The sequence below is a fragment of the Drosophila bipectinata genome, chromosome 2R (genome assembly GCF_030179905.1).
Source record: "Drosophila bipectinata strain 14024-0381.07 chromosome 2R, DbipHiC1v2, whole genome shotgun sequence".
NCBI lineage: Eukaryota > Metazoa > Arthropoda > Insecta > Diptera > Drosophilidae > Drosophila > Drosophila bipectinata.
The window spans coordinates 14,237,343-14,250,888 of NC_091737.1; the positions used below are offsets into that span (position 1 = coordinate 14,237,343).

Sequence of the window (13,546 nt, forward strand, 5' to 3'; positions counted from 1 at the left end):
TAAACCCTATTATATGTTGCTGGTAGTGTCCCCTCTTCGAGTTATTTTATGGGGCTTCTCAATAATAAGCTATAAGTAATGAGTGATATATATTATTATCACATATGTCTATAAATATATACATGCAGTGTGTTATGCAGTGTTTATCACGGAATCTTGAAAAGCATATCGTATGTATAAGGGGCTATCATTTTTGTAATCTTAAAGTAATTTTAAAACTAAAAATATATACCACATCTCTCTAATAAAATACCGATTTATTTACAAATAAATTATGGTTCAAATAAATTTAAATAATAATATATTTAAATTTAAGTTACTCATACAAAATAAATTCCTGCATCCCCTGAGTAAATAAACTTAATTAAAATGTGCAATAATTTTTATTTATCGAAGCATTATTAACCTTAAACGGTCACTGTGGATCGCAGAACAATGGACTCATGAGGCATGAGGGTGACACTGCTGGTGGACAACTGATCTCCGACCTTCTTGATGGACTTTTCGGTGACCAGAGCATACTGGAACTTCTGGGGAAGATCGTCGAAAACATTGGACAGGTTGACATTCTCAATCGAGTCGAAGATGTTGAACAGAGAGATGTAAACGTAGTCGCCGCTCAGGTGGCTAAAAAACGGATATATTTTAAAACTATACTAGTACACCATGAAAAACATTAATTTACTCACCGCTTGACAGCCAAAACATAGTTGCTCACCGCCTTGATCTCGGCAGATCCTTCCGCAATGCTGGGCTCCTGGCGCAGAGCCTGCAGTCGTTTGAACACATTCAAATGGCTCAAAGATACTCCACGTTCGGTCTTCACATTACGCTGGGTATAGTCGGAAGCCACTGGCAACCAGGTGCTGTTCCCCGTAGTGAATCCAGCCAGCGTCTCGTCGGACCAGTGCATCGGAGTGCGAGCCGGGTCTCGGGAGTTGTCCATGTAGGTTGCCTCATAGCCGTTGCAGGCCTGCGGATCGACGGTGTCTTCCCAGGACACATAGCCATCGAGCATGCCTAGCTCCTCACCGTTGTAGGTGATGCTGCACCCGGGCAGGGTTAGGAGCAGGATGTTGAACAGATCCACGCGATCGGCACCGAAACGGGAGCCCACTCGGTTCTTGTCGTGGTTGCCAATCTGATCGAATAGTAATTAATCGATTCGATTAGCGACGTGACTAATGGCCAATCCCCTCTTATACTTACCACCCAGTTGGCGCTCTTGCCTTCGGGCATCAGATTGAGCCAGTTGTTAATCAGGTACTCGTAATGATAGGCATCGGAGTCGTAGTGCAGATTGCTTATCAGCTGGAAGTTAAATGGTATCTGGGCACCATCGGCGGTAGAGTTGCCATAGTAGTCCATAACGATCTCGATGGGGGACCAGGTTTCCACCATGAGAATGCTACAGATTAGTTACGAGGTGTTTATTATACTTTGTTAGAGTAATTAACGATTACTTACCGCTCATCGCCGCCATTATCAGCTTGGAACTGTTCTAGGATTTGGCGCCATTCGTAGCTGTTAAATAAATATTACATTAAAGACTTATAATATTTTACATTAACTAACAGAAACGTACACCAAATGGGGAGTCTCCGGCTGGTCAACGGTGTAGATCTTGTGCGTGTATCCATACTCATCTGGATCATCGGTCCAGTCGTTGCGGGGCTCATCCGGATAGTTTCCATTCTCGTCGGCTTCGATCTCAAAGGCATGATAAATGGCATCCACACGGAAACCATCGACACCCTTCTCCAACCAGAACCGGAGCACATTGTTCATCTCCTCACGCACCACAGGGTTTCGGAAGTTAAAGTCCGGTTGTTTCTTGTGGAACTGGTGCAAGTAATACTCCTGGCGACCTTCATGCCACTCCCAGGCACTGCCACGGAACACGCTCACCCAGTTGGTGGGTGGGCGGCGGTTTCCATCCTCATCAACGAATCCCGGGTGCCAAATGTAGTAGTCCTTGTACTGCTCCTCGCCGGCAGCCGATTTGAGGAACCAGTCGCACTCGTCGCTCGAGTGGTTGGGCACAAAGTCAAGAATGATCTTAACACCAAGCTCCTTGGCACGGGACACCATGTTCTCGAAGTCCTCCATAGTTCCGAACAGTTGATCCACTTCCTTGAAGTCAGATATATCATATCCAAAGTCGGCCATAGGTGACTTGAGGAAAGGTGACAGCCATGTGGCCGTAACGCCAATCTCCTTCAGATACTCTAACTTTTCGGTGACTCCGTTCAAGTCCCCAACTCCGTCGCCATTGGTATCTTTGAAGGAACGAGGATAGATCTGGTAGAAGGAGGCTGTCTTCCACCAGGGTGCCGCCGCATCGACCGCCAGAAGGCCAAGGCCTATTAGCAAGAACACTTTAGTCCAAGTAGTCATTGTTAACTAATAGTACTGGGGCTATTAGTGGTTGTTTATATACCAGCCACCATGGAGCCTTCGTCATAATCTACACGATGTTAAACCTTATCGTTCGGGATCAAATTTTTTTTGACGAAAACACATACGACCACCTGGGGAAAATATATGGGGGGACCTTTGACTGGAAAATATAAGTGAATGTGCATTTAATTGTAAGGGAAAGTTTGGGATTCACCGCAGCTAAGTGCACTTTAAATTTAAATAGCAAATAGTTCCAATTCATCCCGTTCTTATATTCGTGATAAGATGAAAGATTGGCCATAGTTTTGGTTCTAACGACCTACCTTATGTTTCTCAAAAATATGTGTTCTTCCCATTTCTTATCACGGCCTTGAACCCCACAGTCTCCCTTTTATCATCCCACAATGTACCCCCAATAGAAGTGACTCAATAAATTATTCACCCCCAAGAATTTCCAGTTACCATTATTCCAAATTCGATAAGATATGGTCAATATGCAACTGCCAATCTGTCTCATGATCTTCTCGCGTGAGCCAGTTCAAAATAACCACAAATCTGACTCCACTGCGTCCAGGTGCCAATAAATTCCAGAATGACCATATCATAAGAGCCCTATTGCTGAAAACGAGCGGGGATCGTAAATCTGCCAACGGGTTGGAGCTAATCAGGAATAGTTTCTTATATGGTGGGGCTTATTTATCGCCTCCTTATCAACCCCCTGCTGATGTGCATAAATAGGGGCACTGCCTAATCCGACGGGCCATTGGTAGTCGATTGATTCTACGGGAGTCATGGTTAAGTTTTCGGTGCTCTGCTGCCTCTTGGCGCTGGCTCTGCCCACGTTGGCGGAAGTGGGCTGGTGGAAAAACGCCCAGCTGTATCAGATCTACCCAAGGTCCTACAAGGACAGCGATGGAGACGGAATAGGTGATCTTAATGGTGAGTTGAGAGCCTTATTTGCTGGCAGACCTATTAAGGGAACGTCCTCCTCCATCAGGAATCACCGAACAGTTGCCGTATCTTAAGGAAATCGGCATTACTGCAACATGGCTATCCCCCATCTTCACCTCTCCCATGGCTGACTTTGGCTATGATGTCGCCGATCTCAAGGATATCGACCCAATCTTCGGCACCATGGAGGACTTTGAGAAACTAGTGGCTCGAGCCAAGGAGCTGGACATCAAGATTATCCTCGATTTTGTGCCCAACCATACGAGCGATGAGTGTGACTGGTTTATCAGATCCGCTGCCGGCGAGGAGGAGTACAAGGACTTCTATGTCTGGCACACTGGCAAAGTGGTGAATGGCATCCGCCAACCGCCCACCAACTGGATCAGTGTGTTCCGTGGCGACATGTGGACCTGGAACGAGCAGCGTCAGGCCTACTACCTGCACCAGTTCCACGCAAAGCAGCCTGATCTTAACTACCGCAACCCCCAGGTGGTGGAGGCCATGAAGGATGTCCTGCGCTTCTGGCTGCGCAAGGGAGCCTATGGATTCCGCATCGATGCTGTGCCCCACGTATTTGAAGTGTCCGCAGATGCTGATGGCAACTGGCCCGATGAGCCCCGCAACGAGGCTGTGGATGACCCAGAGGACTACAGCTACTTGCAGCACATCTACACCACCAACCAGCCTGAGACCATCGAACTGGTCTACGCCTTCCGTGATGTCATTGAGGAGATGGACCTTGAACTTGGTGGCGATGATCGCATCCTGCTCACTGAGGCCTACTCCCCACTGGACGTCCTGATGCAGTACTACGGCAACGGCACCCATAACGGTTCCCAGATTCCATTCAACTTCGAAATGCTGGCCAATATCAACTACAATTCGGACGCTTACCACTACTCCGAGCTGATCCACAACTGGCTGGACAACATGCCTGAGGGACAGGTGGCCAACTGGGTGTTTGGTAACCACGACCAGAGTCGCATCGGAACTCGTCTGGGAGCCGACAGAATCGATTCTGTTAACATAATCAAATCTATCCTTCCCGGCATCGACATCACTTACCAGGGCGAGGAGCTGGGCATGACCAACGTGTACATCAGCTGGGAGGACACAGTGGATCCCCAGGCCTGCCAGTCCAACGAGGATGACTTTGAGCGACTCACTCGCGACCCCGTGCGTACTCCCTTCCAGTGGAACGACGAGCAGAACGCTGGCTTCTCCAACGCTTCCTCCACCTGGCTGCCAGTCGGTTCGGACTACAAGCTGGTCAATGTGAAGCGGGAGCGTGGAATCGCTCTTAGCCACTTGAACATCTTCAAACAGCTTCGCGCTCTGAGGGATGAGCCCACTCTGAAGCAGGGTGATACCACAGTGACAGCCATTGGACCCAATGTTTTGGCCATCAAGCGGTAAATTCTTGAACTGATTTACCTTTTTTTCCATACCAATTGTTGCTCCTTTTCATTAGCTCCTTGGCCGGACAGAAGTCCTACATTGCCGTCATCAACATTAACGATGATGTCGAGACGATCGATCTGGACTCCGTCTTCACTTCCATCTCCACGCAGTTGCAGTATGTCGTGGTAAACGACAAGAGTGTCCGCCGCAAGAAGTGAGTTAAAAAACCAAATATTAAAGACTATATTTAACCCCGTTGACCTCCACAGTGACTTCACCTTTGCCAACTCTGTGCTGCTGTTGCCCAAGGAGGCCGTCGTTCTCAGCACGGTTTAAACTTATTTAGTAGGTCTTTTAAAACAATAAAATACGATTTATAAACAAATATTCATGGGACTTTCCGATATTTATTACCTAATGCGAGGCTTATCGTTTTGATAGACCACACAAAGTCGTATAGCACTGATTAGACCGGAAAAAACTGAAAACTCGTACTAATAGCTATTAAATTCATTGGGCAATTAGCCCCAATCATAATAATCCGATTGAACAAATTCTTAGGGTTCGTTTTCGAGATTAATCCCCAAGGTAATAGTTCCTAGTTCCATATCAGAACGCTATATCTAGGGGGTCTCAAGTAGGTGGTCCTGCAATCTAGATTTACGTAATTGGCACTCAAAGTTCAGTCGCCGCGAATCACATGCACCCAACGGCTGATATAACCGGCGAGCCATATCTTTATGGGGGTCCCCAACGCAGTTATTGATTAAGAAATATACAATATTTTGTTTTTAAAGTTAATTTTAATCAAATAAAAATACTTCAGGCATGCCAATGCAAAACTACGGCCTCGTATGGCATGAGAATGATTCTCTCCTTTAGGTTTACAGTGTTCCTGAGGATAATTAATAATAACTATATGAAACAAGTTCATGATACATTCTTAATATGATAACCTACCCCGGATAACGTGGTGAGTAAGCAGTAAGCAAGACATATTCGTAGGTTTTGGAGTCTAGGCCATCCAAGATCTCCATGTTGTTGCCCATGTTTACCAGAATCCGATATTCCTCGCTGATTTTGTTTGTACTTGAATAGAAAGATGTTTCTTTTAAAACGAACTCTTTATAGATTATTATTTACTTACCGAATAATCTGCAGTACCTGTTCTGTGACGGCTTCATAGGAGAAACCACCCTCTTCCTTAAACGCCAGGAAGGCAGAGCTACTCTTCAATGCCTGGAGTCCTTTGAAGATGTTAAGTGAAGATCGTGAAACTCCACGTTCAGTCTGCACGTTGTACCTTACGTAATCTGGATTCACGGGCAACCAGGTTGTTTCTCCCGCAGAGAAATCAGCGTTCTGTCCTGGTGTCCACTGCATGGGGGTCCGTTCTCCATCACGGTCCTCACAGGAGTCGCCGGTGCACTCGATGTCCACGTTGGACATGCCAATCTCCTCGCCGTAGTACGTAACCGATGCTCCTGGCAGGGCGTTAACTATTACATTCAGCAGATCCACCTTGTGGGCTCCTAAGCGATCGGCCACTCGAATATTGTCGTGGTTTCCGACTACCCAGTTGGCCGTCTGGTGATCCTTCCACATGGTGTTCATCCAGTAGTCAATGGATCCGACCACATCCTTGGCGGTGGAGTAGCCATTCAAGTACATCAGCTGGAAGTTCATGGGCAGCTGAGTACCGAGGTGGGTACTGTTGCCAAAGTAGGCGCTCAGAGTTTCCACAGAGGAGTAAGCTTCAGCCAAAAGTACTCGGGAATCGCCTCCATTCTCCGCCCGATAGGCATCCAAAAAAGCCCTCCATTCATACATTAGATCAACGGTGGCAGGTTGGTCTTTGGTGTAGATGTGGTCATGGTAGTCATAGGCTTCCGGATTACTGCTCCACCCACTTATCGGCTCATCCGGATACGAGCCGTCGGCATCGCGCCTCTCATAGATGTGGGGCACTGCATCGATACGGAATCCGTCCACTCCACGATCCAGCCAAAATTTGAGCACGTCGAGCATGTGCTCCCTTACCATTGGATTGGTGAAGTTGAGGTCGGGCTGCTTTACCTGGAACTGGTGAAGGAAGTACTGCTGGCGTTTCTCGTTCCACGTCCACATGGGTCCCCCAAACACTGAGATCCAGTTCGAGGGTGCCTCCCTTTCGCCCGTAGCCTCGTTTAGCTTTCCGTCATCCCACACATAGAAGTCGTCGTATCCTTCCTCGCGATTCACCGACTTCTCGAACCACTCGTTCTCATCACTCGAATGATTGGGCACAAAGTCCAAAATGATCTTCACGCCCAGCGACTTGGCCTCGACGATCAGAGCATCGAAGTCTGACAGAGTACCGAATATCGGATCGATGTCGTAGAAGTTGGAGATATCGTAGCCAAAGTCTGACATTGGCGAGGTGAAAATTGGCGACAGCCAGGTAGCTGTAATGCCGATTTCCTTAAGGTAGCCCAGCCGGGATGTGATTCCCTTCAGGTCGCCGATGCCATCGCCATCGCTGTCCTGGAAGGAGCGCGGGTAAATCTGGTACAGGGCGGCGTTTTCCCACCAATCGATGTCGGAACCACCCGCCAAGGCGGCGGAAAGCAGAAGGAGAGTCACCAGGCCGAGATGTGCCCACTTTGGCATTTCGATAGCGTTTGAGTGGGCCAAACTCAATTTGCTAATAACAATTGCCCGGCCATGTCGCGATTGGAACTCCGATAAGGCCGCAATTGTTCCGACCAACTGGTAATCTGTCAGTGTTTTATCGCATATTTGCTAGATTAAATAACCGCGGGCAGGGCTTTGCCTCCTCCGGGCTCTCCTTGCGTCCATTTTATTGGATATTCCACTAAAGCGCGAAGTGTCGTAAAATTGCCATAAAAATGTTAAATACGATTGCAGGAATGAATCGCTGACAAGCCACGCATTCTGATACTGGATCAATACCCTTAGTAATACTCGAAAATAAATACAGAGGAGCTCCACTAAAGGGAGCCACTAAAGGATAGTTAAAATGGTTCTAAAAACGAGTTAAAAATTCAAAACAGAACTACCACAAGGTGTTACTAAATAATACGAAAGTAACTTCTAAAATTCCCGCTAATTTTATAAACGAGCTCTCTAAAATATTTGAGTTGTGAAGTTGCTTTTAAATAAATTAGTTTTCCACCCATGCATACCGAATGCACAGCTCCGCAAAAGCACTTAATTAGACACTTTTCCCGCATTGCTATTCAAATGTATGCGGCATAAAGTAGATTCCGATTCCTGATGCAAAAAGTGAATATAATTTCCATGTAGTATCCTTGAATCCTCTCCAACAGGAGCTTGCAGTTTCTGTTGAATTACACTTGCTGATTAAACCGTCAGAAGCCAACCACTAGCAAGTGGTTTTAATTCAATTAAAATCCACGCTTGCCATTTGGCCTCCTTTTTTAGGTACTTCAAACGGGTTAGGGGTTATTGATGTGTCCTTTAGGAAATGTTTCCACCAAAAGTCAACAAACACCTCACATGTCAAAAGCTCCGATTGGGCTAATATTGGCTAATTTAATCGATTAAAATTAAATATAGCTTTTAAGTTAGAATGTGTTTATTGGCACCCGATGACTGTTAGCATCAGAGTTTGTTTTGTAATTGTACTAGTTTGCTTTTAAGAAGTATATAAAATCTAAAATTTAACTTTGCTTACCAAGTGTGTAAATTAATAAAGTTAGACCATATAAATGAATCAAACTTACCATATAAACACTTATCAATAATTGAGTACCCAAATAACGATATGGCTTTATATTTCAGATTATAAAACTATTTTGTTTTCCAGGTAATACAATTTTATCTCCTCGAGGTATAAGTACTTCCCTAATGTCTTTCGGCCTGAAATGATTTAGTTACTCAAGCTAGAAACCGCACTTATCAGAGATACTTGATTGACATAGATAGTAACAACAATACGTTTAACATTTCTGCAACAATGATTATGTTTTGTCACGCCAAAAATGACCCAGAGAACTTTGGCAAGGTTATCTCTAGTGTATTTCCACAAAACCATTGAACCAACTACCTATTTTCAGTGTTGCAGTTGAAGGAGCGGGATTTGGGCCAGTTGTTTTTCTTTTCCTATCAGCTGACTAATAGCCTCTTGAGAGACCCAACCGAAACAGTGTAAACGGAACTTTTAAGGAAGATACACAGAGCTATCATCGGAATTTTTCCAGCAATCAGAATTCAATGGTGAGTTAATCGTTTTACGTAAAGTAGAGTCACTGGGAGTACGAAAACAATGATAATTTGGGTTTGAGAACTTGAGCGGCCTGAGAAGTCAGGTGTCGTGTTTGTGCAGCAATTCAAATGGCCACTCCAAATGGGCCAGATCTTGATAGGAGCCACCTTATCGAGCTGTATAAAAGTCGGCTGACAAGTCGGCCAGCGAACAAATTCGAACAAAATGCGGCTTCAATCGGCAGCGTGTCTACTGCTCGCCCTGGTGGGCTTCGTGGGAGCCACCGAGTGGTGGGAGAGTGGCAATTACTACCAAATCTACCCCCGATCTTTCCGGGACTCGGATGGCGATGGCATCGGCGACTTGAATGGCGTCACAGAGAAGCTGCAGTACCTCAAGGACATCGGTTTCACGGCCACTTGGCTGTCGCCCATTTTCAAGTCACCCATGGTGGACTTTGGCTACGATATCTCGGACTTCTACAACATCCACCCAGAGTACGGCACCATGGAGGATTTCGAGAACATGATTGCCAAGGCCAAGGAGGTGGGCATCAAGATAATCCTAGACTTTGTGCCCAACCACTCCAGTGACCAAAACGAGTGGTTCACCAAGTCGGTGGACAGCGACCCCACCTACAAGGATTTCTACATCTGGCACGACGGCAAGATTAACAACGAGACCGGCGAGCGGGAGCCCCCCAGCAACTGGAACTCAGAGTTCCGCTACAGTGCCTGGGAATGGAACGAAGTCCGTCAGCAGTACTATCTCCACCAGTTCACGGTCCAACAGCCGGATCTGAACTACCGCAATCCGGCCGTAGTCAATGAAATGAAGAACGTGATTCGTTTCTGGTTGGCCAAAGGTGTTTCCGGTTTCCGTATCGATGCCGTGCCCTACCTGTTTGAGGTTGACCTCGATCGCTACAACCAGTACCCCGATGAGCCCCTTACCAATGATCCAGTAAGCTGCCCGGACCCGGATGACCACTGTTACACCCAGCACATTTACACCCAAGACCAGCCGGAGACCATCGACATGGTTTACCAGTGGCGCGAGCTGGTGGATGAGTTCCAGGAGGAAAACGGCGGCGACAAGAGACTCCTGATGACTGAGGCCTACACCAGCTTCGAAAACATCATGCTGTACTACGGCAATGGAGTGAGGAACGGATCCCACATTCCCTTCAATTTCGACTTCCTGACGAGCATCTCTAATACCTCGACCGCTGGTGACTATGTGGAACACATTACCAAGTGGATGAACGCCATGCCGGTAGGTGTCTACGCCAACTGGGTGCTGGGTAACCACGACAACAAGCGAGTGGCCTCCCGACTGGGAATCCAGCGTACCGATCTCATCAACATCCTGCTCCAGACATTGCCTGGACATGCCGTCACCTACAACGGCGAGGAGCTGGGAATGACCGATGTCTGGATTAGCTGGGAGGATACAGTGGATCCTCCTGCATGTAACTCGGATCCTGATAACTATTATGAACGCACTCGTGATCCGGAACGTACACCCTACCAATGGGATGCCTCTTCTCTCGCAGGTGAGTGATACAATTTATAAAGAGCATCATGTATTACTATAAACATCCTTTCTCTTAGGTTTCACCAGTGCCGATCACACCTGGCTGCCTGTGGCCGAGGACTATAAGACCAATAATGCCCTGCAGCAGCTGCGGGCTCCCCGGTCTCACTTGCAGATCTTCAAGAAATTAGTGCGCGTTCGAAAGGAGCCGTCCTTCCGTCAAGGAGAGCTTAACATTCAGGCCATTGATGATGACGTGATTATTTACTCACGGTTAGTTTTAACTTCTCATAAAATCTAGTTCTTTTTATGAATATTTCATTTGTTACAGCCAAAAGTCTGGAAGCGACCTTTATGTGATAGTTCTTAACTTGGGAAGCACTGCCAAGACCCTGGACCTGACCAAGTACTACGCACTGGGCACCCAGGCGGAGGTCATTACCACCTCTCTTAACTCGCAGTACACCGATGGTGAGGTTATTAACCCCACTTCCTTTTCGGCAAGTCCCTATGTGGGTACGGTTCTAGTAGCTGTGTAACTTTCTAGTAGCTGTAAAAAATATTTAGTAGCGATTCTACACTTTCAAAATGTAAATAAAAAATCAAAAAAATCTACTCTCTGCTTAAAAGTATGCTTTATTTTAGAGCCTTGATTTCATGCGAAGAAAGAGACCATTTTCCGATTTGAGTGTCATGGCCGCTGACAAAATGGGATCGTATTTGTGAACAAATGCATCCTTTTTAGCCTTCTCCACTGGTGGCAGACCAACGGTGGTAGCTACATAACCGTCTTTAGAGGCAAGTTCGTCCAGGGCCGGTAGAACCTTAAAGTTTCGTATAATCTTGGACACCACTGTTTTGATTTCCAAAAGGGCAAATTTTTGTCCAATGCAATTTCGCGGGCCAGCACTAAAGGGAACGTACTCAAAAGGTCCAGGCTTTTCCTCTTCAAAGCGCTCAGGTCGGAATTTATGAGGATCCTTGAAAACACGGTCGTTATATCCCAATACTAGAAGGCCCAAGTTCAGCGTGGTGCCCTTGGGTACTATCTGACCATCTGAAAAATAGAGAATAGTTAAAAAAGTACTTTCTTTAAGCCAACAATAAACCTACCAATTTCGTAGTCCTTCTCAGTAAAGCGCCCAATAAAGGGAACACTGGGATAAAGACGTTGAGCTTCTTTTATGAAAAGATCCAAGTATTTCATTTGAGTGATTTCCTGGAATGTGGCATCCCGACAAAGATTGGTGCCACCCATTATGTCGCACTGCTCTTTAAATAATTTAGCCTAAAATAAAATTGCATGAAATATGTGTCACCTTTTTAAATATTTTCGTCACCACCTGTTCATCTTGATGTCGAGATAACAAATAAACCGCGAAGCCCACACCAGATGTTGTGGTATCATGACCCTCAAACATGAAAGTGGATACTTCTTCGTAAAGCTCCTGGGAAGTCAAGGGACGACCATCGATTTTGGATGAAAGCAAAGTATCCAAAAAGGCCATCTTTTTGCGGACAAACTCGGTGCCAGGACTTTCTGGGGTTTTGTTCAAATTTCGAGCTTCAATCCTCTTTTCAATGATCTCGTTTGTGAAATCTTGAAGAGTTTTCAAAGTGCTTTTATAGGCTGGGTAGTCGGATGCCCAGCGAAACAGCTTTTCATTTCGTTTCCACGGATTAAACGCCCTCATTTTAATGATGTAGCACATACTATTAGAAGAAGGAATAAACTGTAAGGATATTTTTATACGGTCATCAAGGATACATACTCCTTAAAAGCTTGAACAACGGAGGAGCTTCTGTTTTCCATGGCATTAATGGAAACACCCATTGCAGTATCGCAAATTACATCCAAAGTCAGGTAATGAGCCTCCTCTTGGAAATCGAAGATATTGTCCCCGTCGGCAACTTTTCTCAGTTGATCGATGAACTTGCTAGAGTTCTCGTTCATCACCTCGTGAAAGTCCTGAAGGATGTTAAAGTGGAAGGCAGGAGTGATCATCTTGCGTCGTTTGTGCCACTTGCTACCCGTACTGGTGAGTAAACCCAATCCCAACCAGGCATGCATGAGATCATAGGAATCAGACTTGGAAATCAGAGTCTGACTACTAAGTATAAACTGTAAAGGAAATGGGGGAGATTTTATAATATATTCTTTAACAGGGATAGTTTGTTTACCTCCATATATTTGGGACTTGTTACTAAAATATTTGAATAGGATCCAATCCAGTAACGAAAATTGCCTTTGCCATACTCGTGCCACCAGCCAAAGAATCGATTTAGAATTTCTATTAAAACAGATTTGTTGCTTTTAAGCTTTTTCACTCCAGATCCCAAGATCAAAGTTCACTTTATATCTGTCTAATGTATCGCTAACGCAGTAGATACATTATCAAACTGCTTGGATTTCAGATAAACCTTGTTCTCCAAACAATTGTTATTCACCTGTGGGTGTCTTGCCCATTTGATGTGCATTTCCCACTAGGGGCAGCATTCGGGGCCCCTGGAACTTGTTTAGCATGCGTTTTCGTCGCAGTAGGCCCAGTTCGAAATAGGCCACCAAAAGCAGCGGCAAGCCGAGTAGAATGCACAGCACAACCCACATCTTCCCAAGTGACACAAGCCGCGAACCGAGAACTGAGTAAACTTTTACTTGCACGCATTGGGTTTATATACCGGATTCTTTGGCGATAATGACACTGTTTTCTCTTTGTCTCAAGCGCTCTCTTTCTGTTCATTATCACTCAAATGAAATCAAGACTATAGCCGATCAAGACAGCTCCCAGATGTTTGAGTCAAAAGCTACGCGTTTCACGGTTCATAATACATATTTCACTTTGATTTCAATTTCATAAAATGTGAAATACTCTAATAACCGATTAGGTCCAAAGTTTAAAACATTTCAATGTTTATTTGTTCTACTTTTCTAATTAACAGTTCTCTAATAATTATTTTTTGGGAGAAAAAACAAGAAAGATCATTTCTTTCTAAGTACCTGTTTTGGGATTGGAGGAAAAAATTAACAAA

General features: G+C 45.4%; 5 protein-coding genes across 5 annotated transcripts; 2 read left to right on the plus strand and 3 right to left on the minus strand.

The window, feature by feature from the left end:
* Positions 1–364: 364 nt before the first annotated feature.
* Positions 365–2,397, minus strand: Mal-A4 (Maltase A4). Its single transcript, XM_017250329.2, has 5 exons — positions 1,586–2,397; positions 1,468–1,524; positions 1,210–1,408; positions 690–1,141; positions 365–627 (listed from the first exon to the last, which is right to left on the minus strand). The coding sequence occupies exons 1-5, from the start codon at positions 2,395–2,397 to the stop codon at positions 408–410; spliced, it is 1,740 nt and encodes a 579-aa protein (XP_017105818.2). The 3' UTR covers positions 365–407.
* A 777-nt stretch (positions 2,398–3,174) lies between these two features.
* Mal-A3 (Maltase A3) lies at positions 3,175–5,139 on the plus strand. The gene is made up of 4 exons (XM_017250330.2): positions 3,175–3,339; positions 3,398–4,763; positions 4,823–4,966; positions 5,022–5,139. The coding sequence occupies exons 1-4, from the start codon at positions 3,192–3,194 to the stop codon at positions 5,086–5,088; spliced, it is 1,725 nt and encodes a 574-aa protein (XP_017105819.2). The 5' UTR covers positions 3,175–3,191; the 3' UTR covers positions 5,089–5,139.
* Positions 5,140–5,535: 396 nt separating this feature from the next.
* Positions 5,536–7,402, minus strand: Mal-A2 (Maltase A2). Its single transcript, XM_017250328.3, has 3 exons — positions 5,900–7,402; positions 5,713–5,841; positions 5,536–5,647 (listed from the first exon to the last, which is right to left on the minus strand). Exons 1-3 carry the CDS (start codon positions 7,399–7,401, stop codon positions 5,575–5,577), a joined length of 1,704 nt encoding a protein of 567 aa, XP_017105817.2. The 5' UTR covers position 7,402; the 3' UTR covers positions 5,536–5,574.
* A 1,792-nt stretch (positions 7,403–9,194) lies between these two features.
* Positions 9,195–11,131, plus strand: Mal-A1 (Maltase A1). Its single transcript, XM_017250555.3, has 3 exons — positions 9,195–10,535; positions 10,594–10,789; positions 10,848–11,131. Exons 1-3 carry the CDS (start codon positions 9,206–9,208, stop codon positions 11,053–11,055), a joined length of 1,734 nt encoding a protein of 577 aa, XP_017106044.2. The 5' UTR covers positions 9,195–9,205; the 3' UTR covers positions 11,056–11,131.
* A 1-nt stretch (position 11,132) lies between these two features.
* Cyp4e1 (Cytochrome P450 4e1) lies at positions 11,133–13,146 on the minus strand. The gene is made up of 6 exons (XM_070278679.1): positions 12,965–13,146; positions 12,698–12,807; positions 12,289–12,638; positions 11,860–12,229; positions 11,630–11,804; positions 11,133–11,573 (listed from the first exon to the last, which is right to left on the minus strand). Exons 1-6 carry the CDS (start codon positions 13,122–13,124, stop codon positions 11,158–11,160), a joined length of 1,581 nt encoding a protein of 526 aa, XP_070134780.1. The 5' UTR covers positions 13,125–13,146; the 3' UTR covers positions 11,133–11,157.
* Positions 13,147–13,546: the final 400 nt, after the last annotated feature.

Bases quoted from the DNA above. Each gene is read 5' to 3' on its own strand.
- Cyp4e1 (XM_070278679.1), bottom strand. From the start codon at position 13,124: ATGTGGGTTGTGCTGTGCATTCTACTCGGCTTGCCGCTGCTTTTGGTG. The intron at 12,639-12,697 runs GTAAACAAACTA...TTTCCTTTACAG, and splicing joins CAAGTCCCAAATATATGGAG to TTTATACTTAGTAGTCAGAC. The intron at 12,230-12,288 runs GTATGTATCCTT...TTCTTCTAATAG, and splicing joins GTTGTTCAAGCTTTTAAGGA to TATGTGCTACATCATTAAAA.
- Mal-A3 (XM_017250330.2), top strand. From the start codon at position 3,192: ATGGTTAAGTTTTCGGTGCTCTGCTGCCTCTTGGCGCTGGCTCTGCCC. The intron at 3,340-3,397 runs GTGAGTTGAGAG...CTCCTCCATCAG, and splicing joins CGGAATAGGTGATCTTAATG to GAATCACCGAACAGTTGCCG. The intron at 4,764-4,822 runs GTAAATTCTTGA...CCTTTTCATTAG, and splicing joins AATGTTTTGGCCATCAAGCG to CTCCTTGGCCGGACAGAAGT.
- Mal-A2 (XM_017250328.3), bottom strand. From the start codon at position 7,401: ATGCCAAAGTGGGCACATCTCGGCCTGGTGACTCTCCTTCTGCTTTCC. The intron at 5,842-5,899 runs GTAAGTAAATAA...TTTCTATTCAAG, and splicing joins CAGGTACTGCAGATTATTCG to TACAAACAAAATCAGCGAGG. The intron at 5,648-5,712 runs GTAGGTTATCAT...AATTATCCTCAG, and splicing joins TACTCACCACGTTATCCGGG to GAACACTGTAAACCTAAAGG.
- Mal-A4 (XM_017250329.2), bottom strand. From the start codon at position 2,397: ATGACTACTTGGACTAAAGTGTTCTTGCTAATAGGCCTTGGCCTTCTG. The intron at 1,142-1,209 runs GTAAGTATAAGA...CTATTCGATCAG, and splicing joins GCAAGAGCGCCAACTGGGTG to ATTGGCAACCACGACAAGAA. The intron at 628-689 runs GTGAGTAAATTA...TCCGTTTTTTAG, and splicing joins TATGTTTTGGCTGTCAAGCG to CCACCTGAGCGGCGACTACG.
- Mal-A1 (XM_017250555.3), top strand. From the start codon at position 9,206: ATGCGGCTTCAATCGGCAGCGTGTCTACTGCTCGCCCTGGTGGGCTTC. The intron at 10,536-10,593 runs GTGAGTGATACA...CCTTTCTCTTAG, and splicing joins GGATGCCTCTTCTCTCGCAG to GTTTCACCAGTGCCGATCAC. The intron at 10,790-10,847 runs GTTAGTTTTAAC...CATTTGTTACAG, and splicing joins GACGTGATTATTTACTCACG to CCAAAAGTCTGGAAGCGACC.